General features: G+C 32.9%; 1 protein-coding gene across 1 annotated transcript in view; it reads right to left on the bottom strand.

Moving 5' to 3' along the window:
- LOC126737744 (pre-mRNA-processing factor 6) overlaps positions 1-18,619 on the bottom strand; it is a 71,803-nt gene extending 53,184 nt beyond the window's left edge. The window contains exons 1-6 of the mRNA XM_050442761.1: positions 18,414-18,619; positions 18,296-18,355; positions 18,170-18,236; positions 11,962-12,210; positions 5,327-5,519; positions 4,200-4,282 (exon numbers count right to left, since the gene is read on the bottom strand). Coding sequence (XP_050298718.1) covers positions 4,200-4,282; positions 5,327-5,519; positions 11,962-12,210; positions 18,170-18,236; positions 18,296-18,355; positions 18,414-18,508 — 747 coding nt within the window. The 5' untranslated portion in view covers positions 18,509-18,619. The remainder of the gene's footprint in view (positions 1-4,199; positions 4,283-5,326; positions 5,520-11,961; positions 12,211-18,169; positions 18,237-18,295; positions 18,356-18,413) is intronic.
- Positions 18,620-25,685: the final 7,066 nt, after the last annotated feature.

Genomic DNA, 25,685 nt, shown 5'->3' with positions numbered 1-25,685 from the left:
ACCACTCTGACAGGTTCGCATAATATTGATTTTAAAGTGATGTTGACTGCAGGTTAACCTATTTTGACATACACAGTATTTTCCGCCATCTAAGAATCACAATAAAATACAAAGGACACTAACCTGCTCCCCTTTTTAAATACTGTTCGTCCTGTTTAGTGATCTGTAGCGTGTCTAAATGTACTATCGTTCCTTATAATAATTGTGTCCCCACTATGGAAAACTTCTGGGCTTAAGTGATAAGTGAGTATATTTCATTCATTCACATTTAACTATAATGTTTTTTTACGCATATAACACCCAACTCATTTTCAGTTAGCACTGATGATGGCTCACACGCCGAAAGCGCTCTGCTAAGCTTCTAAAAATAAATTGCTTTGAATACATCTGTTTGATTAATTTGTATTTAATTATATGGCATTAAAACTGTAATCTTTAACTCTTCTAAATTTTGATAACCCACATCTTTATAAATAACACTTTTAATGTGACCCCACAGGAAAGTTTTTTGGTCCGGAGACCGGGCTGGCTAATTAATATGGAAATTTAGCCCAATGACGCGTCTATGAAATACGTTTTGAAGATATTCCCCGACTTGTTGTGAATTGTGCGCAAGACGGCTATCTATTTGAAACCAAATCTGATTTTCAGGTGCAACTTCTTTCAATGGTGGTCCAATTTGATTTTGTAAAAGTTCCACAAATGCGCCTTCTCCCAAATATTTTTCCAACAAAAAGGTTCCATAATTTTATGACTAAAAATACCCGCCCAAACATTTACCTTTTGAGGGTACTGGGTGCTTGTAAGAACATATCTGTGTTCGTCTTCTTTACACCAGTAAGGAAAATTTTGAATATTTGGCACATTATTTAAGGTGAAGGTGCATTCGTCCGTAAAACAAACATTTCGTAAAAAACACCTGTGGTGATTCACCCTTTCCATAAATTCAAACCAGATATTTACTCTTCGGATTTCATCGCCTACCCTTAGTTTCTGATGTTTTTGATATTTAAAGGAATGGTATTTGTATTTTTTAGTGTGCGCAATATTGTACTATGTTTTTTTCCTACAACTTCACCAAGAGTTCTGCTGCTAATTCCTTTATTTTCTTCAACATGAAGTAACATTTCAAAATATGAATTATTTTCTCCAGCTCTGCCATTATTATTGTTTTGCTCTGAGCATTTGCATTTACTAATGTCTGTAGCGTTAGTCTCAGTTATTAAAAATATTCTTCACTGTTGTTTTACTTGGAAACTGCCTTTAGTACAGTCGTGCTGTATGAGAATGGATGCAAAAATTAGATAGAGGATGAAATTTTGACAAAAAGACGAAAAGACGCGTACATTGATATATATATCGACTATGCAAAAAATTATTGACACCCTCAAAAAAATTATCAAAAAATCCAAAAAATGTTCATTTTGAAATAATTCGAAAACTATAAATCAAAGAAAAAAGTGTTGGATGTACAGAAGGTGGAGAAACATTTTACCTTCAATTTGATAGTAAAAGCAACCCTCAACTTCGTACATTTTGAAAACCTTTTTTGGAGAAACTATCGACTGTACGATGTTGCTTCTACGAAACAAATTGAAGCAAAAAGTCTAAGCTATCATTTTTTCCACAGCAAAGAGGTGATAAATTGCATTTTAAGGGCTGTAAAATTAAGGGGCGCATATTAGAAACCAGTTTTTTCGAGTTATCTCTTCGGGTAAGAATTTTTCAATTTTGTTTTAAATAGGAAAGTTGTAGAACGCAAAGAGACGCTTCGATTGATTATGAAAGCATCCCTTTATCTCAATTCTTACACCCTCAATAAGAGGGGTGAAATATTCGAAACTGTTTCTCAAATAATTTTTAAACCAGGCATTACGCGAGAACATTCTGAATGTTCTTGATGGACGACTCGACTATCAAAATATTTCGGGGTGAAAAACAACCCCTGACATATCACCCCCCTTCAACTTTTACACAATATTTATTTTATTTTGTTTTCAACTGACGAGAAATTTGGAAACTCATTACTGTCATACTCTACGATTGTTACTTATACTTTTGGCTACTTTTTGCATGATCAACTAAGCGTGTATCGTGTATTTTAAAGGGTGAACATAAGGTTGTATCTGTTTTCGATGCTGTTAAGCTAAGTGTTAAGCTAAAAAGAACGCATTTAAGGATTATAATATCGACCCTCTTTCAACACACACGCATCCCCCTGATGGGGGTAAAGTGTAAAGTAAAAGAAAGTTTAGTTACTTGATAGCTCGGAAACAATGTATGTATTCAAAGCAGTATAATGTAATACTTAGTTATCTGCACACCTTCAAACTAAGGATAAGGTTAATAAGTATTATTATTCTTATGAAAAATTCTTACCCGAAGAGATAACTCGAAAAAACTGGTTTCTAATATGCGCCCCTTAATTTTACAGCCCTTAAAATGCAATCTTTGCTGTAGAAGAAATGATAGCTTAGACTTTTCGCTTCAATATGTTGCGTAGAAGCAACATCGTACAGTCGATAGTTTCAAAATTTTCACCCTCCATAAGGGTGGTTTACGTACGGAGTTGAGGGTTGCTTTTACTATCAAATTGAAGGTAAAATTTTTCTCCACCTTCTGTACATCCAACACTTTTTTCTTTGATGTATAGCTTTCGAGTTATTTCAAAATGAAAATATTTTGGATTTTTTGATAATTTTTTTTGAGGGTGTCAAAAAATTTTTGCATAATCGATATAATATCAATGTACGCGTCTTTTTAAGAGTGAACTTTGCTATTTGAACAAAATTCGTGGGATTTCTTCCAAGAAATGTATTAATTTAAAACCAAATTTTCAAAACTTCACCCCCTTTTTACACCCTCTAAATCAACTCGGATGAATTCGGCTCTGTGGAAGAAAAGGTGGCTCTGATTTTTCTGAACAATTTATCTCATGGAGTCAAAGTTGTAAGTGCAAAGGGGTAGCGCCAATCCAAGACCATCCCCAATCATCCTCTAAAAAAAACCCCCTCGGAATTTCTGTTAGGATTTTTGGTTTTTGCACTCTCTCAACCCATACAACTCAAAATTACTATTATCAAAATACTATTATTAAAATTTCATCCTCTATCTAATTTTTGCATCCATTCGACCATTTCTAATGACAGCATGACTGTACTACTATCTTACCTTGCCTAAGTTTCACGAAATTCAAATATCTTACAAAAATGTTTGGAGAGGAATTCATTTGACGCATAATTATTATTATGCTTTAAACTATGCAAAAATAATATTTTAAGCAACGGACCCAATTGTGTGAAATTACGACTGAACGGGTCATAAATTATCAGCATTTGATTTTCATCATGTGATTTTCTAATAAATGCACTGTTTTTAAATGATACAGTAAATCATATTCGATTCGATCCAAATTCCAGAATATTTTATGAAATGAAGTCAGTGCAAAATGATATGCCACGTTAATGAAGTGAACTCTTCGTTAGTATTTGGATCAAACATTTTAAAGATCATTTTAAAGACATCTTGACAAGATCAGGAGAAGGGAAAGTATTAAAAGGCCCCCTCGTTTTCCGGATTTACTCCATTTTCTTTATGTTGCCACTCAAAAACTAAAATTCATACCACACAGCAAACATTGGTGATAGATTTGTGACATCTGATAATTAAGGATCATCAACCGCAGATGCTTCGAATGGTCTGAGAGCGTTTTGAACAAAACCTCCACTATTATATGGAGATTGTATGTCAGTATTTCCAGTATTTACTAGACTGACTGGAAAATATTTAAAAACAGAAACTTTTACAAATACTATTACTAGAGGATCGTAGCGATACAAAACTTGTGGTTAAACCTAAATAAAAATACTGTCAAAATAATGATTCGACGTCTCTTTTCAATTAAGATTTTAGGACTGTCACTGTCCAACCGTCTAGTTCCACTAGACGGTCTAGTGGAACTAGACGGTTGGAATTCGAGGGGTGAAACCGTAAAAAAAAATTACCTTATAAAATCAAAAGGTTCGAGCATTTTTTCATCGGTGGCCTGGGCTGCCCAAAATTTCCTCTGTTTTAATTTCAACTGGCCACCCTGTATATTTCAGTTAATTTTATCTTAGGCAGACCTTGTCTTTTAACTCATACCGAATATAACATAAAAGAAAACAAAAAACTTTTTTTGGAAACATGCGGTAACTTACCTGTGACAATTTTACATCCATCAAGGTGTTTCTAGCTTGGCCAATTTTTCGCAAGTCCATATCTCCTGTTGGAGTCAACATTCCTATGAAATTATAAACAAACCATGTTAATTACACTTTGGTTGTTTACCCAAACATTCAAAATATATTTTTGGGAACGTTTTATAGATTTACAAATAACGTTATGGCTTTTCTAAGTGTATTATAGAGCATTTCTTTTAACAAATCGAAATTGATACTCTTTAATATAAGTAGCAATACTGACAATATTTTAAATTTATAGAGTCTGTTACGTAGTAACTAAATTTTAAGAAAATGTCCTGTTTTTCATTTACATGCTATCGGTACTCAATAACCTCGTATAAGTAGGTAATATAAGAATACGAAGATTAATATTAAAAGATTTCACATAGCATATTTAAAGCTAAGCATTGGGTTTTCTGATTTAATTGCTTTTTTTAATTCTTTCTGTTAACTTAAGTATTTTCTTGAAGTTAATATTAACGTGAAAGGGGATGAATTCCAGATCTCGTTACGTTTGTCCAGGCCTATTGTTTTTTTGTATAAGCCGAATTTATGAATAACTTTAGTTAGCTGTTAGAATATCATTAATATAATACTGTATAATAATAATAAATATTATTAATATAATACTGTTAACATTCGGTTTTCTGTATGGTTCCAAAAGGTCTCACAGGATCGACCTACTTTATTTGTAAGCTATAAAACACTTTAATTGAGGATAAAGTAGCTGAAGACAAAGTGTAGTAATAAAAAACTTATAAGCAGTGTATGCAATAGGTGTTGGCGAAGATTTTGTGTAAAAGTACGTATATGAGTAGGTTAGTGTACCATCTTGCCTAATACATGACTAGGACGCTTCCCGTTGCGTTATTAAAAGCTGTTCTATTGGTTCACCTAGTCAGCTACTTTACCTTCAAATGACGTGTGTTTTTTTACCTCTAGCCGTATACAGCTCCCAAATAACCTTGGGCTGTCTTAATGAGAACTTTTGTTCAGCACTAGCTAATCGACCGAAGTTTGAGTGAATTTGACCAAACAGATTTTTACATTCAAATTGTCCGAACTGATTTTCTTTGAATACAGTTATTGTTGAAGTCTTTTACCTGGTGTTGCTCCACCGGGCATCATACTAGCCAGCCCCGAGCTGGGGTCTATGCTAGTTTGAGCCTCACCACCTAAATTTCTTGCCAAAACACTATCGGGCAAAGGGGTGAACTTTTCCGCCCTTGGATTTCTTTGCTTTTTATTTCTTGCATCTCCTACTTCGGGTATTTGCTTCCATTCATCCTCTGATACCTGAAATATATTTACTATCAATTTTACAATAATAAAGAAATCCAAAGTCAAAGTCACAAAGTAGCTTTATTTGTAACTAACAAAATAATGTTGTGTACAAAGCCTTTTCTCTTAATCCTTAATTTCTAATTTATCTTAATTTCTAAGTTAGTCAATATGCAAAGTACATTGAATATTCTTTTACTTTTAAGATATAAAAATAAGGGTACACTTAATTTAAACCAATGTAGATTTAATGAAATAACATAAAAAAACATTTCAACAAAACTACAAACCTATTAATTAATTGAGAAAGTCGTTAAAATATTTCTGCAAGAAATAATATAATTTTATTAATAATAGTTTCTTTAATGTTTTTCGAAATTTCCTCGCCCAGTGTTGTTTTCTTAACGAGAGGGGAAGATGATTAAATAGTTTTTTTCCGTTATAAATTATGGACTTTTTCACTTGCTCAAACCTCGGTATAGGTAAAGATAGCAAAAAAAGCTGGCTTGTATTATATGGCTGAGTAAGTATACTAATCCATTTAATATCTTTTTTTTTCGCATAGTTTCAATAGGAAAACTTTAAAAAACTCTTGAATAAAGTACAATAAATTATTTATTTTTACAAAAACCTGACTCTTAGATAAGGCGAATTAACTCAAACAAAATGAAAAAATCTACTATTAACATAACATTTCTAATAACTTGAAAGTTATCATTAGGGCTTTTGTGATATTTTAAACCACAGGAAATATTATCTCCAGATTCTGATAACTTGTGATGTAAAATATCGGTCACAACTGCAGGACGTTCACCCTTGTTGCTTGCTTTTCTATTGTCCATTTAAAAGTGACGGACTTGACAAGATCCTTTTTTAAGTCACTTTTTAATGCACTAATTCACCTTTTAATTTTAGAGCCTTTATTCTGATTTATTTTCAATAACTGATCACACTGGGACTCATCGAGCAAAACTAACAAAATAAGGTTTTGCAAAGTCGTATTGACAAGCGCATCTTCTGTATTTATTACATTTTTAATGGATCTATTCTTCTTTTTCTTCTTAAACCTACAATTTACCGTGCGAACTACAAGTGGACATTAGTCGCTTTATCGACTATTTTCTTAAATGAATAAATGCCCAATAATAGGATTTTCCAGAATACCTGCCCAAACTTTCTGCGGATATGACTCTCTCTAATAACAACTGAGATTTTATCACTTAAGGAATGGATTTTTTTTTTACATAAAACGCACAGTCATGTGACAAAAGCAAATGGGAAAGACAATTAGCTTAACACCATAACTCTTTCACCAAATGCAATTCTTCTATCAAAATCGTCCTCAAAAAATTGTTAAAGATTTTATATGGGTCAAATTTATTTATATTTGTAATATTTTTAATTTGCGTAGTCCTTGCTGTTCCATGACAATCCTACTTCGCATGCCACTGTACGAACTGAGGTCGATTTGCAACTATGGTGCTTAAAGCAGTTACTTGCACTGCTTTGTCTAAATAAAAAACGTTGAAAATACATATTTTTTGTTTTCAACCGAGCCAGTTTTCTTAAACGTGGCTATTAATTGTAGGACGTATTTGGAATTTAAATTCATTCCCAGATATCTTGCACAGGCGGCCAGAGCCAAGATTCGATTATACATATTTTTAAATATTAATAAGGAATAGGTATATCCCAAATCACTCACTGAAGCAGCTAGCTTGCGGCTATGAAATAAATGTTTTAATATACATTGGTATAAAAAAATAACTTGGTTTTTTTTTTCTAGTCTAAAATAGGATACGTTGATTTGAATTTAGCTCGTTCCAATGGCTCTTCTCGTCACTATTTTTTCTTGCAAATGAAAACTATTTCGGTAGCAGAATATAGTAACTCCTGTAGATACAGCTCTAAGACAGGCCATAATTTTGCATAATAAAAGAAATAAATAAATAATAATCAGGTCCAGGAAAATCGGTCAAATATAAACAGATGTATATTAGTACATGTACGATATATTTAGCGTCGCAAGAATTAGCTTTTCGCGGACAAGATGAACCCGATGATTTCATTAATCACGGCAATTAGAAGGAACTTTTGTCGTTGTGAGGTAAATATGACTCAAAATCTAATTTTTCAAAATGGTACTATTTTTTCAGGGACTTCTACAAAGCATGTCATACAATATGACGCGAATAAAATACTTATTTCGTAAGAGAATGCTTAGGAGTATCTTGAGCCTGCATCCAAGAACTTAAAGGGACTATTTTTCACAGCATGTAGAGAATGACAAAATCCTTACTTCATTTTTTACTATTGGCCTTAATAAGGTCATTAATAAACAAAACAAACCAGAACTTTTTATACATAATTCTGAAAGTTAAGGAACAAACATAACAATTGTCACTATGGCAAGAGATGAACTAGGGGTACTACATAGAATAAAACACTCCAGCATGTTGTATTTTTCATCATTTGAAAAGTTACCCAGGTAATTAAAACAGGCAGCAGATACTAATTGAAGAAAATTGGCTTGAAATGAACAAATTAAAATTACTATATAATTGCAAAAATTCAATATGGCGACTATACTTAAATACTTAAAATATTGATTAAATGCAACAAAAACAATATTCAATATCATCAGTTAAAAAAAATTGATCTATTGCTAATGTTGTACATTTGTAATTTCTAAAACCAAATTGAGTATCTGTAAATAAATATTTTTTTTTTAACAGAGCTAGTTCATTGATCCTATAAAATACACTCAAAAATTTTAGAAACTATTGGAAAAAGAGAAATTAGGTAATAATGTGTTATAGCATCCCGAAATCCCTTACCTTAAATATAGGAACCACTTTCGCTCTTTTAAATATACTTGACAGAAATAAACTGGTTTATTAGTTTGGTCATATTCAATTATTAATACTTCATACGTCATTATTAATACTTAATACTTCATTCTAAAAACATATTGATTTTATTTCTAAAATTGGGAGCAGGTATTAAATATACCCTACCAAATATGTTTAAAAAAATTTTGTACAATTTAAAAAGCTTACCAGTAGAAAGCTTCCCAGATGGTTTTGGCAGGATCCTAAGCAACAAATTATTCAGAAAAAGGCTGGTTATAAAAAATTCTGGGAGTTCTGGGAAGCTTCTAATGGGATAAGGCTGTAATAGGATCGCACTCTGGTCAACTTTTTGCTGAATATTTTGGCTTTATGTGCACCAATCAAGCCATGAACATACCCCATCAAAAATTTAAATTCTGACAGCTTAAGCAGTTTTGCTAGTTCAATCCTAGATGTTTACACAGAGTTTAGTAAATCTTGACTTTTACAAAGGACCTGGTCCTGACAACATACATACCATTTTATTTTTACAATTTTTTGCTTTATCCTTTCTAGACCTTTATATTTTATATATGATCCGTCACTAAAAACACTTTCTAAATTTTAAACAGCATCCCTAAAGTTTCAGACCGAATTCACTAGCAGAACTGAACTTGCTCATGTATGTTGACATACTGACAGGTGCCTTGGAGAACGGACAGAAGATTTATTTTATTTACACCAACTTCTCCAAGGTATTTGACTGGGTAAATCATGAGATCTTACTCAGTAAACTTCTTGGTTTTGGCATATAGGGTTCTCTTTTGGACTGGTTGAGGAGTCACCTTATTGATAGAACTCAAATTATGTATGTTCACATCTTCCCCATTAGGGGTACCACAGGGGTCTCACCTGGGTTCTCTGCTGTTCCAACTTGTTCATCAATAATATCAAATTCTGTTTTGACCATACCAATTTTCTCCTCTTTGCTGAGAACCTTAAGTTGTTCAGGTGAAGTGCCAAAGCAAACACTGCCTTGCAATTCAGGATGACCTCAATAATCTTGTAATAAGCACTTTGGTGCCATGCCAATGGCATGAATCTCAACATCTCCAAATGCAAAGTCATCAAAATTTTCAAGACAAAAAAATCATCTGACTTTATTTATCATCTAAACAATACTCCTTTAAAGTGTGTGCAACAGATAAGAGATTTGGGACTGCGACTTGATTCCAACTTACACTTCACTGCACATATGTCAACTAAATTGTTTAATGTGTTACCAGATTTTATTAAAAATTGAGAGAGAAAATATTATAAAATAAAAATTAGCGAAATTCTATGTTCAAACTGTTTTTACTTTTGTGATGAATCTGTTTAGTATACATTTTTAATTTTAAATTAGTAGCTCGGCGCATGTCCTTATGTTGTAATAGATTGCTTGTCGGTAGTCTAGATGAATTACGACCAATTAGCCACTTGACGATCCTTGGGAAAATGGTTGAACTACTGGTTTCCGACATGATGAACAGTTTTGCTCACTCTCAAACCTCCCTTTAACACTGGTCATATGACTCGCCAGGTTAACGATTTTCCCTTACCAATCCCTATATCCTCCCTCATCAAGAACTCACTTATATACCTTAGCAAAAAAATTTACAACCATGTTCCTCTATGTATCAGACAAATTTTAGAAGTTAAGAAATTCAAAAAGAAATTAAAATCACTTTTATTATCCAAGGCATATTATAGCCTTGACGATTTTTTTAATGATACCTTTTGACCTGTGCTCTGACATCATTTTAGTGTTTTAGTTTTGTTTTCTATTAAATATTTTAATTTATTTTCTCTAAATTCTGTTTTATTGACAGCTTTACTAATTTTTTAATCAAATTTATCAAAAAGATGCTTTTTGTTTTTTTTTTTCAATCTGTTTTGTTATAATTAATTTTGGTAATGTGTGTAAATTTTATGGTAAAATGTTTTAGATGTTATGTTTGTTTGAAATTTGAAATTTAAAGTGAATTTGGAATTTTTTTGTTTTTAGGATGCTTGTACACAAGATTTTGTTTTGTCTTACGTAATACAGCACATTTTCTTTCTTTCTTTCTTTCAACACATACTGCCGGATGTTCAGTCTGGATTTAGAGCTTGTCATAGCACAGCAACGGCACTTAGCAGGGTTACTAGTTGCCTATCTAAAAACATGGATGAATCAAAGGTCTCCTGTCTGGTACTTTTAGATTATAGTAAGGCATTTGACCTTATTAACCATGCTGATTGATTTGACCTTATTAACCATGCATATGCTGATTGCTAAGCTGCACTTTTTTGGATTTTCTGATCAAGCTTGTGGCTGGTTCTCATCATATCTAAAGCATAGAAGGCAGGCTGTGGACCTTGATGGGGCAAGGTCTGATATTCAATATCTTCAACATGGAGTGTTCATTTTATCCTGAAGATTCTTGTGAGGGACTTGCTGGTGTCAATGCTGATCTGGACAATGTCTCCAACTGGTCTTCTGGGCATGGTTTGTTGCTTAATGCCAAAAAAAGTGTACACCTGATTATTGGGTCCGAGGGCTAAGTTCATTAGGTTTAATTTTACAACTATTCATATAAAAGGAGTAATTATCCCGTCTGTTGAATATGCTAGAAATCTGAGCCTTGTAATGGATGTTGCGTTGAATTTTCGGCAGCATGTTTTGAAGAAGCTGTGCTTTGTTTACTTGATATCGAATTGTAAAACACAACTCTCCATCTTATCTTACAGAATACTTGACTGCAAGGGGCATTTTACATAACCTTAACCTTAAAAATGTGGCTCATTTTAATATTCCTTTTCATCACACAACAAAATTTGAAAACTGTTTTAAACATTTAAAAAAATTGACTTTTAATGATTTTTTCATTTTAATTTTTAATGCTAGTTTTTGACCCCTCTAAATCTTTTTTTTAGCCAAATATTAAAATAGTTTTTTAAAGTGGTCCTTCCTTTAAAATAAAACCGAAACTTACCAATAAATAAAGGCTACTAAAAGGGAGTAATCGGTAATTATGTTAGTACTTATAAACATACGCTTAGAATGATTCTTTATCCATACCATGTTTATATTTTAAGTTTTCATAATTTTTATAACCTGTATTTGTCAAATAAAGAAATTTAATAATATTCCATATTTATTTATATTTTCTTTTAACTCTAAAATATTTTCTTATAAAATGATGACATAATTGTCATTCACCAATTATAAATAATGGTATCCATCAGTGTAAAAATTGCCTTGTATGTGGTACTAAAATACCTTTGGTATGCCATACTGAAAGGGTTAAGTTTTATTTCTGTTTCTTTATTGACTTATATACAAATTGCATTGTAATTTTTAAACATTAATAAATTGTCTAACTTTTTTTTTTTGTTGCTTAAATTTGATTTTTATCACTTGAGCTTGTGTTAAATTACTTAATTTTATAATGGGGTGGAACCATTAATAAATAAATAAATATAAAAATTATTATTTCTTTGGCTCAACATGTCCCTACCAAAACTAAACAAACCGGAAGCTTTTTACTGCATATGAACATTGCTAACAACATGATAAAATATGCATTTTTTTTAAGTCTCACCTGTACAAGATCTCTTTTTAAATCTGAAAACTGCTGCTGAATCTTTGGTCTTTCCTGTCGATACCTTTCCAATTCTTCTCTTAATCTTTTCTCTCTATATTCCTTTCTCTTTTCATCCATTCTCTTATCAATAGCTTCATAAATAGCATCAGCCTCAGCATCATCTTTATCATATGGATCTTTTGAGAACAGTGAGCCTCCATAACCACTAAATTCATCATAGTTTGAGTCATTCAAATCCTCTTCTTCCTATAAAATACATGTAGGTATTATAAATCAGTAATATAATGGAAGTAGAAAACAATGTTTATGCAAAAATTAGGACCAAAGAAATCTAAAGATATGCCAACCCCAAAAAACTGCATATAAGTTAAAAATGATAAAAAATCATCGCTGACATAATAGAATGATATCCCTGTGATGATTTTTTTTTAATTTGTCTAGGTATGTACCGGGTGATCAGTTAAGGGTAGCGAGCGGCCATATCTCATAAGATATTGGTCGTATAGATTTGAGAAAAAAAAAATCATGATAAAAGTCTGGCGACTTTTATCATGAGATATTGCTGGAAATTATTTTCGAGTTTGTCAAACACCCGTTAGGGGGCGTAACAGCCAACACCAAGTAGAAAAATGGGATTTTTATAGAATTTTGTCTAATGAAAGTATATCAGTAATATCATTCTCATATTTACTGACCATTTCCCTAAATTTTTTGTCTAAAACGTTTTATTCTATCTATCAAAATAAAGCGGTGGGGCAAGTTCAATTGTTTTTTTAAATAAACCAAGATTTCTCCCGTTTCTTTTGACCGATTTTAGCAGACTTAGGCTCATATAAAAGAGCATAATTTGCACTACAAAATGCTTATTTAGTTTTGAATTTTTAACTTTTGCTGTCGCCGCTAGATGGCGATAACTCAAATGGTAGCACATTTTTAAGTTTTTTTCAAAAAAATAAATGTAATGGTATATTAATTTTTATATATTTTAAAAGAGGATACATTTCTCTATAATTTAGTGAAAATAATTTATTGTCTACCTTTTTTTAAACCGTTGATATTGATCAAAATATAATTTTATTACATTAAAAAATGGCACGCCACTGTTTTTTATCAAAATAAAAATCGGTTTTGTAATCTCTTATAGGTTACTAAGAAAAAGAACCTCTTGACTTTTTTTCAATCAAATTGAATCATATCAAAAAAAAAAATTTCAGAAAAAAATTTCTTAATAAAACTGTCCAACAACAGCAGGAGCAATAACACTAAAAACAAGAACACAGAACTTAAAAATAAACGTTAAAAATAAATTAATAGTTTTATCGTTGTCCGTTATTTTGAATGCACTGGTTTAATCTCTTCTGGGTGGAGTTGACAGCTGACTCAATTTCCGCTCTTGGTATACTATTTATGGCATTTTGAATTCGGACTATCATGTCTTCTCGAGTAGTTGGTTGAGTTTTATAAACTAAATCCTTTATTCGGCCCCACAGATAAAAATCAAGGCAGGTTAAATCGGGGGACCGTGGTGGCCAGAAAAATAGACTGCCTCTACCAATCCAACGGTTAATCATAATCATAATCATAATCATAATCATAATTTTTATTGATGCCAGTAATATAAATTTTACACAATTCAAAAAATACATAGGTAAAGTCAAAACAGACTACTTAACAGTACTAACACTAAGAACATTAAATTAAAATTCGACTATAACTAAAACATTAAATGATGTTATAAAAACACAGTAAAATCACCTTAAAATATGTGGTTTAAAAACTCCTCTAATGAATAAAAAGCATTCACTAATAAAACTTTTTTGATTTTTGTTTTAAAACTGTTTAGAGGTAAGTATTTTATTTCAGAGGGAAGAGCATTCAATAATTTTATTCCCCAAAAGCCCGGTCCATCCCGACACCTTCCCAGACGGCAGTAAGGAGGTACAAAGTCAGTTCTATGGCGAGTATTATAGCCATGTATATCTTGGTGAGTAGTAAAAGACTGAGTATTACGTTTAACATACAGAAGGTTTTCCAAAATGTACACTGAGGGCAGGGTGAGAATGCCAAGTTGTTTAAAGGCTGCCTTGCAGTCCTCCCTATATGCAAGACCAGCTAGTACCCTTATCACCCTTCTCTGTATACCGAACACACGTTTGGTATCAGATGTATGTCCCCAGGCTAGAATACTATATGACAAGTGTGAATGGAAAACACCAAAGTATGCAGTTCTCAGAACTGCTGCTGAGACCCTATCACTGAGCCCTCTTATTAGATAGGCAGCTTTGTTTAGCTTTAAAGTCAGTTGGTTGATGTGATGACCCCAATGTAAACGTTGGTCTAGTGTGACTCCTAGGAATTTAGCTGTGTCAGCAGACTCCACCTGCCCAAGTTCCCTCATAGAGAAAATGATTTTAAGTGTCTTATCTGAGTTCATGAGAAGCCGATTGCTGCAGAACCAGCTTTCAAGTCCTTCCCGCGCCACCAGGGATCCCTCCAGGGAAGCACCCAGAGTGTCAGCCCGAAAGGACACTGTGGTGTCATCGGCAAAGAGGGTAAATTTTGCATATTCACTAATTAGTGGAAGATCATTGATATATATTAAAAAAAGAATGGGTCCCAGAATTGACCCTTGAGGCACACCCATTGTAATATCGCCTATTGCCGACGCCACCCCAGCAAAACTCACAGACTGACACCTGCCCTCAAGGTAAGATTTCATAAGTTGAATGCTTGATGGATTAAAATTATAGGCTTTGAGCTTTTCAAGAAGGATCCCATGGTCGACGCAATCAAAAGCTTTACTCAGGTCGCAGCAAAGAACTGTGTCATATTGAAAATTTTGAAAACCTTCAAGAATATCTGAAACCAAATCCAAGACGCCCAGAACTGTACTTTTGTCTTTACGAAAACCAAATTGACATTTGTTAAATAAGTTGTTTTTTTCAAAGAAGTCCACAATCTGTTCAGCTAGACACCTCTCTAAAATCTTGGACACAATTGGTAAAAGAGATATAGGCCTGTAATTATCTGGTTTATTGCAATCACCCTTCTTAAACAAAGGAATTACAAGTGCCTCCTTTAAAACAGATGGAAAGCATGATTCTTTAAGGCACAAATTGATTAAATTTGTAAGTGGAACAATAATTTCATTTGTCAAAAACAATATCATGTTTGGGAATCAATGATATTGGATCAATATTTGAAATTGGCATTCCTGACATGATACCCTGACCTACACCCAAAAAGAAGTTGTTAAAATCATTCGCTGTAAGACTACAATCTGTAACCCTTCCAATTTTATTGCCACAAGATTTATTTATGACTTGCCACATAGTGCAACCAGGATTACTTGAAGATTGAATTAGTCGGTCATTTGCTTTAATTTTTGCTACTTTTATTGCTTTGTTGTATTTATTTCTGTACTGAAGAAACACATTTTTATGATATACATCTGTGTATTGTTTATTCACCAATTCAAGAAACCTAAGCCCCTCACGCATCCCTCTAAGCTTGTCACTAAACCAGGAAATATTATTGGATTGATCTGATCTCACAGTAAACTGCTTTATAGGAAAACACTTCAAGCATGTATCCTCTAAAATGTTTAGAAATGTGATAAACTTTTCTTCAACCAATTGTTAGGCTCTGATACAAAAGGAAGATGCAGATGTTAGGAAAATGCCTGTTCATAAAACCTCGCACATTTCGAGAATAATGTGCCGGGCATCCGTCTTGTTGAAACCACATGTTTCTTCTTACTTCTAAAGGCACATTTTCCAAGAGTCCTGGTAAATCGTTCAATAAAAAGTTCAAATACATGTCACCGGTTAGATTGCCATTAAATATGTGCGGACCGATAATAGCACCATTAATAATACCGCACCAGACGTTAACGCTCCATCGACCCTGCTGATAATCTTCACGTAACCAGTATGGATTAGTGTCCGACCAGTAATGCATGTTATGAAGATTTACCTTGCCATTACTGCTAAACGATGCTTCATCTGTCCACAATATTTGTGACAAAATAGGACGGTTTTCCCTAATGAAGTCTCTAAGCCAGTAGCAGTAATCGAGCCTACGTTCAAAGTCAGTCTCATTTAAGGATTGATGAATCACGACGTGATACGGATGCATTTTAAAATCCATTAATATTTTTTGCACTGAGCCATAGGATATTCCTAAATCTCTGGAGATCTCTCTTATGGTTATATGGGGGTGTGCATGAATATAAGCCAATACATTTATAATGTTATCTTCTCTTCTTACCCTACGATTTCTTCTCAACGTTGAAGTTGGTTGCACTTGGCCATGTTGCCTTAAATGTAAGGCTAAACGCCGAAAAACCTTTCTGGAATGCGGAGGGGATAACGCGGTGCATACTGCCTAGAAGCAATCAAAGGCTTCTTCATTCGTAAAAGGCATGATTTGTTGTAAAATTACTTTTAACGTAACATTAAATTAGATGTCTGCTTCGCTTAAATGCGATGTTTGATTTTTAATTTAATTTATGAAATAATAATAATAATTATTAATAAATTATGAACTAATACATTCTCTCGCTAATTAAATAATTATTAATGATAAAAATAATAGATTATTATTTTATTATTGTGAGATGTAATATTTAAAAATAATTTTGAACCTTATAATAATTATCAGTATGTAAACCTATTTTATTTTTTTAATCCAAAACCGTTTGTCTAACGAAAAAAACTCAAGAGATTCTTTTTCTTAGTAACCTATAAGAGATTACAAAACTGATTTTTATTTTGATAAAAAACAGTGGTGTGCCATTTTTTAATGTAATAAAATTATATTTTGATCAATATCAACGGTTTAAAAAAAGGTAGACAATAAATTATTTTCACTAAATTATAGAGAAATGTATCCTCTTTTAAAATATATAAAAATTAATATACCATTACATTTATTTTTTTTGAAAAAAACTCAAAAATGTGCTACCATTTGAGTTATCGCCATCTAGCGGCGACAGCAAAAGTCAAAAATTCAAAACTAAATAAGCATTTTGTAGTGCAAATTATGCTCTTTTATATGAGCCTAAGTCTGCTAAAATCTTCAAAAAAAACGGGAGAAATCTTGGCTTATTTAAAAAAACAATTGAACTTGCCCCACCACTTTATTTTGATAGATAGAATAAAACGTTTTAGACAAAAAATGTAGGGAAATGGTCAGTAAATATGAGAATGACATAGTCCGCCCTATCTCTATCAAAAAATAACTTTTAGAAATGATGTACACCATTTAAATTTAAGAAGAAATACTATTCTCATTCCGAGACATAAAACACAGTTATTTAAAAGATCATTTTCTTACAATTTTGCTTATCAAATAAATTCTTTAAATTTGGATCCGGACCAATTATTAATTTCTTGTAATACTTTTCGTAGGAGGATGATTGTAAATCTAATGAATCAGCAGGGTATATAATTTAAGTTCTTTTTTTTTAACTTTTTGAATGGTTGTTTTCTTAAGTAATTTATTACAATTTTTGGTATTGGGATCATTTTATTTATTTATTTATTGTCTGCAATAATTTTTCTATTTTTTGTTATTTAACAAAAAATTTAATCTGTTTTTTGGGTATTTGCAGTGTGTATTGTTTTGCTTGATGTTAAACTGTCAAATTTAGAATTTAGAACTCTTATGTAGTATTATGTAGGTTTATTAGGTATATGATTAAAGAAAAAGCTGTATTTAATCAGTTATTAGTTAAGCGTTACTGTTAATGAGCGTTACTGAAATTACCATTTTTTTTTTAATGAAGTGTGGGGCCACAATGTTAAAGACCAGAATCTGCCATGGCAGAATTCTGAATTTGTAGGCCTTTGATTTGCGTAAATTTATTGCTAGATTTTGTAAACTTGTATTTTTTTTGTTTCTTCTATGCAAATAAAAAATATTTATTATTATTATTATTATTATTATTATGATATACTTTCATTAGACAAAATTCTATAAAAATCCCATTTTTCTACTTGGTGTTGGCTGTTACGATCTCTAGCGGACGTTTGACAAACTCGAAAATAATTTTCAGCAATTTCTCTAGGCGACTTTTATCAAGATTTTTTTTTCTCAAATCTATACGACCAATATCTTATGAGATATGGCCGCTCGCTACCCTTAACTGATCACCCGGTATAATTTTGAAATATTCTGTCAATGAAAATCATACTAAAAATACCTCTTTTTCTTCCTCTTCCTCTTTCTTTTTGGGTCTCTTTGTAGCTGGTGGGGCATGCCGATCATCTCTTAAAAGTACATAAAATTTAAAAAAGTGATTAAAGTAGAAAAAATTCTTTCTACTTACGACACATCGTTGGCATCCCTAGCAGGACCAATATCAGACCGAGTGGTGAAACCAGTAGCGCTAAAAATAGGGTTTATGAATTAGTGAGCCCAATAGCCAAATATATAGTATAATTTACCCTCTTCCAACACCAGCAACATATCCCAAAGGCGCTGGAACACCCAAGAAATGTTTTTTATTGCGGTTTACTAATGCAGCGGGTGGAGTGGTCATTTTAAGAGATTTTAGCAATTTGAGAGGTAAATTCAAGTTTTATTCATCAAAATTAAATTGTAAACAACACAATGTTTTGACAATTTTACCAAATGCAAACTATTTTACATTTGAGGTTAGACGGTCTACGAAGTAGCGATGTTGCCTAATTGACATTCAACACCATAATTCGTTTTATCTGAAGGCGATTTCGACAACTTTTGGTACATCGTTTAGTCACTTTAAATTCTTAATTAATTCTTATAAACTAATAAATTAAATAATTAAATTACATCTCTATTTTCTGTTTTAAATTTTTAATTAATTAATAATTAGGTAGTACCGTCATCTGGGGTGAATTCGGACGATTTTCCGGTATTTTTCCAAATAGCAGCTACATTTATTTTTTTAAAAATCTCAAAAAAATAAATAAATTTCTTATGTCTTTTGTCGATTCATTCCACACAAGAAAAAAAATATATTCTCATTTTTTAATATATTTTTTTTAACCTATTGTTTTTCGCCTATATTCGAACTTTGACATGCATTGGGGTGTAGTTGGACACAAAAATTGAAAATAAAAAGTTTTCCACGTCTCTAGATGAAAAAAATATATTTTTTTGGATATGAGGAAAACAATAATATAAGATATAAGATATATTCATAAGCATTTGTTCACAAAATAAATAAAACAAACTCCTTCTCCCATTCTCACAAGAAATAAAAAAACATATTATTTCATTATTATAATATATTATTCTAAGAAGTGCTTATTATATTACCTGGAAATTTAAATTGGCATCGGCCCCTTCGTGCGTCTTTTACAGATCTGAGAACAAGCGTTAGTTGACGTCTTTCAATGACACTTTCATCTTTAAATTGGGGGTAATTGTAATAATCTCCCATCTTGGAAGATTCGTGCTTTCTCAGAAAATAAACCATATATGTATCTTGATCCAAAACTTCCTTGACACAGGCGACATAGTTTTTTATTGTCTTTAAGTTGGTCAATTTTACTATGACAAAGGTGTCAGTTGTTATAATTGCGGCTTTTGGATCCTCAAAAGCACCCTGGACTTCGTTATTATTTCCGCTTTGATTATTTTCTCCATCAAGTTCATTTTCTTTTTCGCTTTCACCATCAAATCGTTCATCGGCTTCATCCTCATTTGACAGATCTAGTTCATATGATGAATCTGATAATGAAGAGGAGATCCTTCTATTTGGATGTTGTATAGCTTTTTCGGGAGCCACATTGAGCTTTTTGCCTCTTCTACGCGTTGGTTCTTCAGTAAATCGTTTATCTTGAAGTAAGCCAACGAACGTTTCAGACCATTCATCAGGAACATCATCCTGAGCGTTTGGAACTGGAATTTTGTTTAACACTATCTCCGGATTCAAGGGAAAGATTCCACATGCTCGAAATCCCGACTTGATGGTCTGCTGCATTGTAGGTTCCATGGCAGTTAATGTGGTTTTAAAAACTCTGGGAAACTCTGGTTTAGGAATACATCCCTTATGTTGTAATTTCCAATCTGTTAATGCAGCCCGCCATTTTTTCTTCAATGGAGAAAAAAATGCCACGTCTAAGGGTTGAAGAAGGCGCGTGGAATTTGGCGGAAATAGAACGAATCTTATATTAAATCTTTCACATTCCTCAAGAACATGTAAAGATACATGACTTGATAGATTGTCGCCTATTATTATTTTTGGGCCTAGGAGATTTTTCAAATATGGCAACGCAATCTTATCAAACCAGTCTTCAAAGGTGGGCCCGTCGAATCATCCGCTTTTTGTACGGTTGTAGAAAGCGCCTTCTACTCCCCCTTCCACCCACGTGGGATATAAATATGTAGCTTTATAAACTGTGTAAGGCGGTATTAATTGGCCAGATGCAGAAATAGCCATCATGATAGAGATGCTGCTTTTACTAAAATCCATTATTCTCTCCGCTCGTTTTGAGCCTTTACGACACAACACTTTAACACGACCCGGGTCATCACTCATGTTAGTTTCATCGTAATTGACGATGTTCGTATCTGGCACCCGCTCCAACGTGTCCCTCAAATTCGAAAAATATTCCACACTAGTTTCTCTATTCACGTTTGCTCTGACACGTTTAATGTTTTGTGAGAGTCGCTCAGTTAGACGCTTGTTTCGATTCAAAAAACAATAAAACCACTCTTGCCCTGGCATATTATCTCGGAACTTCGCTATCCTCATTCCCTTACGATCCAAATAGCTCTTGACAACATGTCGTATATCGGATCGTGTGAGGAGAAAGCCCCATTCACCAAATTTTTGAATTCCCACTGCCAAAAATCTTTCATCCTCTGCCGAGAGTGCAGTTTGCCCATCTTGTTTTTTACTGTGCTTATTTTTTAGCTTATCGTTGATGGTTGATTTCGGAATCATATAGGTTTCTGAAGCATCACGAATAGACCTTCTGCCCCGTCGAACATCCTCTAGGGCCCGTTCCAAGGTCTCTGGCGTATAGTTCATAAACTGGACACCGAGTTTCTTCACATATTTACGAGGCATGGCTAGTGGCGGCTTGCTAATAGGGGCGCAAGGGCGCGCGCCCCCCAGTAATTTCATTAAAAAATTTAAATTTCAAACTCGTATGCAGTAATTATTAATTATATTAGATATATTTTTTATCAACCCGCGTTTAAACGTATAACACAAGCGCCCGTACTATAGGAGATAATGCGATATTCAAAACAACAACCAAAGTGCTCCTGGCATCCTATGTATACCGCTCTCTGTCTCGCGCAAGGTACAGCTCATCTATCTTCCTCTATTTGTCGTGGGGCGCGCTCACATCTGACCATAATTTGGCCGAAAAGCTACTCTCGACGACGCATCTTCTCGGCTTTTATCACGCTCGTTACCAAAAGCGAGGCGCGCAAAAATTTAGCGCCCCAGTTTTATCGTGGATTCTGCTGTTGTTTTAATGTTTTGTAAAGAACTGAACTAGAAGTCATTTACTCAAGACCAGATTTCTCACAAAATATTGGAGCCATGAACTTGCTTTCATTTATTTTAGAAAATAATCTTGGCGAAACATTTGCCGTAACAATAAAATTATTAAATATCATTGTGACGACCCCAATATTAACTGCAGAGGCCGAACGCAATTTTTCCACCCTTAAACGAATAAAAACCTTCCTGCGAAGTACTATGCTTAATGAAAGACTTAATGCTTTAGCCATGATGTCCGTCAATAGAAATTTAGTGATGGAAATAAACAATTTTGATGAAAAAGTAATGGAAAGATTTATAAATATGAAAGACCGTCGAGCAGATTTTACTTTTAAAAAGTAGCTTAAGTACCTATTGAACATTTATTAATAAGTATAATTTTTCTTCACTTTTTAAAGTTACTTGTTATTGTTTTTAAAAACGGCAGAGAGGTGGCAAAAATATTTTCGTGCGAGGTTCCGTGATGTGTAAATGCGATTGTTTTGTAACAATGTTCTTTATTTTTGATTGCCAAATTAAGACATTTATGTGCAAACTTTTTGTTGTTGTACCATGATGACTGTAAACCGTCATGTCTCAGATATTATAACATATACTTAGATACGTCCAGTTATATTTTTTTATTTATTAGTAGGCTTCTCCATCTATCACAATCCCCACTTCACCGGATAACTTAAATAACTACTTTATAAATGTAGCCAAAATTCTCATGAATACCGTAACTCCTTCCCACGATCCTCTCTCATATCTCGCTAATGAGAATTTACATAATTTCTTTCTTACACCCATAGCATTAGAAGAACTACGCAGCACAATAAAAGACATTAAAAACAAATCCTTATCTGGGGCTGATGGTCTAACGCTCAAAATGTTTTCAAATCTCCCGGATATCACTTTAAACCATCTTACCAACTTGATTAATATGTCTCTTCAAATTGGAATCTTTCCAAGCTGCCTTAAGACGGCAATTATTATTCCTTTACATAAAGGGGGCGAGAAGGATCAATGTTCGAACTATCGCCCAATTGCACTTCTCCCAACATTATCGAAGATTATTGAAAGACTGGTAAAAGAACGACTTTTATCCTTTTTGCTTAAATATTAAATTATAACCCCGCATCAGTTCGGATTCTTAAGTAACAAGTGCACCAATGATGCTATGTTGTCCCTCTTTAATAATATATACTCCAGCCTAAACAGCCATCTCTCTACAGCAACAATTTTCTGTGATTTCTCTAAAGCTTTCGACTGTGTAAACCATAATATCCTAATTAATAAATTGCAGCACTATGGAATTAGAGGAACACCTCTCGAGTGGTTCATGTCATACCTGAACAACAGGAATCAGTTTGTTAGGGTTGATTCGATGACGTCTTCGTACAAGCCAATAGAATGCGGGGTACCTCAGGGCTCAGTTCTAGGCCCTATTTTGTTTCTTCTATTTATAAATGATATTGCTAATCTGGACATAAATGGTAAAATTTGTCTCTTTGCGGACGATACTAGTTTTTCTTGGAGCAACTTAAATATAGTGGCTCTTCGTAGAACCATATCTCGTGACCTAGTCACCATTAAATCGTGGTGCGATTCAAATCTCTTGTGCCTTAACGTCTCAAAAACTAGAGTATTATCATTTAGCGGTGCGTTGCAACCTTTTGTAATTAATAACAACAGAATGGAGGTCGTTGATTCCGTAAAGTTCTTGGGACTGATGGTAGACAACTCTTTAAAATGGGATATCCACATCGATTACTTATCCAAAAAATTAAGGTCTGCATGTTTTGCTCTGAGATCAGTATACAGGGAGCTAAGTTTGGCAACGGCTATAACAGTTTATTATGCCCTGTTTGAGTCGCACCTCCGATATGCCCTTCCGTTTTGGGGTACGTGTGGTGCGACTCAATTTGAACGCATATTTAAGCTACAAAAGAGAGCTATACGCTATTCATTAAGACTAAATTACAGAACTCACTGCCAGGAATATTTAAAAAAATTTAAAATACTAACTCTTCCTTCCTTATTTATATTTGAATCCGTCTGCCTAATCCGCAAGCACTTATCAGATATGTCAGAAAGGCCATCTCACAATTATCCTCTTAGAAACGCAGAGTACGATCTTTATCTACCAACCCCACGATCAGAACTAGTTAAACGATCCATTCTTTACAATGCAAAAAAAATGCACAATCATCTCCCATTTGAAATCAAATCAATAACAACTTTTTCCAAATTTCGGAAAGCTCTGAAATCATAGTTGCTGGAGAGAGCCTTATACACAGTAAACGACTTTTTTTAATAATTAATGTTATGTAATTTTAAGCACGCGCTTCCTAAACACTGGTAAATTTGTTTATGTTGTTATGATAATGTACATAAATAATATTCGTATATTATATAAACAAATTAGTAGTTTGCTAATAATGTTTTTGTAAACAACTACCTTTTGCCGACTTTGTATACAAGTGAATGTATATATATTTTATAGATTTTAAGGAAATGTGACCTAAACAATTTATAAAATTGTTAAGTTTTTTGTATGTTTTGTTGTATTTTTTATTTTTATATATTTGTATTTTTTGTTTTGTCTTTGTGTATATTTTGTTTGTATGATTTATTTAAATAATAGCTTTGTCGACAAAATTTTAAATTTTATGATAATAAAGCATTGATTGATTGATATATATTTATTTGGATTTGCGCGCCCCTCCATAGTCAAATGTCACGAGCCGCCACTGGCATGGCTGTCCGAATTCACCCCACCTAGTGACAAATTTTAAAGTTAATCCCCTAAACGAAAAAACCAAGGTCAAAAGTCACAATGTTTTTATGGTAAATTGTTGTTTATATAATACTTTTCAACTATTGTTAAAAAATGCACATTCAAATATTTCCTGATTCCACCAGAAATTTCTTTCTATGGTATAGAGAAAAGGCAAAACATAAACAAATATTTGAAGTCATAAAATGAATACTCACCTTAAGTTGAATTGTTTTTACACTGTGAATACATGAACTACATGCATACTTAGTCGTGTCTAAACGTCGACTGACGTGAAAATCTAAACATTGTTACCGACAGGAATATTCTTGCGCAGAAACGCATTATGTCCGAATTCTCCCCTACTGTCCGAATTCACCCCAGATGACGGTACATGGTGAGGTTTAAACGCTGTGTTCACATTCCTTTCTACTATAATTTTTCATCGTACCGAGTGTGAATCAAAAATTTTGTTATAAAAGTAATCCACAAAAATCCTGGAAATTATTTTAAAATTTACTAAACCGCTAGAGGGCGCTGCAGCTACTTCGAAAGGTAAAATTTTATTTTCGCTAAAAAACTTTCAATAACGTGCCTATAAAACAAAAATGTTTTGACAGAAATTTCTGTCAGACGTCAAATAAAGTTGTGGGGCGAGTTTTTAACTTCAGTGAGAAAAATAGTTGACAATTGGCTCTGGAACGACCGATTTTTTTTAAATAACTTTTATTTTACAGGTCATTTATGGCTTTATTTTTTTATCAAAAAAATCATTACTCTTAGCATTTTCTAAAATCTGCTAGGAAGCCTTGACTTGTAACATAATCTATTCGACCAATTATTTCGAAAAACTTAATTGCAACCATATATATTTTTTTCACGCTATTAGGTAAATACAGGAAACAAAGCCTAACAAAATGGCGAAAACCGCATGGTAAATTAAAAATAAAACCAAATTAAAAATAAAGACTTCAATCGAATTTTAGTTGAATTTTTTAAATATGAGGCTGCAAAAAACTTAACCAAGAATATAAATATAGAATGTTGGATAAAGGTTATAAAACATACTGGATGACACAGGAAAAGGGGAACACTTAATAACTATTTTACTCTTCAACATAAATAAATGAAATTTAGTACATCCTATATTGATGGAATTATTATAAGAGCATCTTTTGACATATTCAGTTGTTTTCCATCACTTCCGATTTAACCGGAAATGTCACTAACTTTCTTATTTTAAATGAGACACTTGCTATTTTATTACGTATTTCAATACAAAATAATATTCTGAGAAGAGTGATCCTGCATTTGCTATTTGTTTTATACTCAGAAAAAATATTTGTTTTTACATTTTAAAATAGGATGCCATGAATGCATTAAAAGTTTTAGTTTTAATCAAGTAATCACGGAAAAATAGATTTCATTGCATTTTATGACTTTACACACCAATTT

The sequence above is a fragment of the Anthonomus grandis genome, chromosome 6 (assembly GCF_022605725.1).
Source record: "Anthonomus grandis grandis chromosome 6, icAntGran1.3, whole genome shotgun sequence".
In the NCBI taxonomy this organism is placed as follows: Eukaryota; Metazoa; Arthropoda; class Insecta; order Coleoptera; family Curculionidae; genus Anthonomus; species Anthonomus grandis.
The sequence above is the reverse complement of the archived record's forward strand: the minus strand, read 5'-3'. Positions and strand labels throughout refer to the sequence as shown.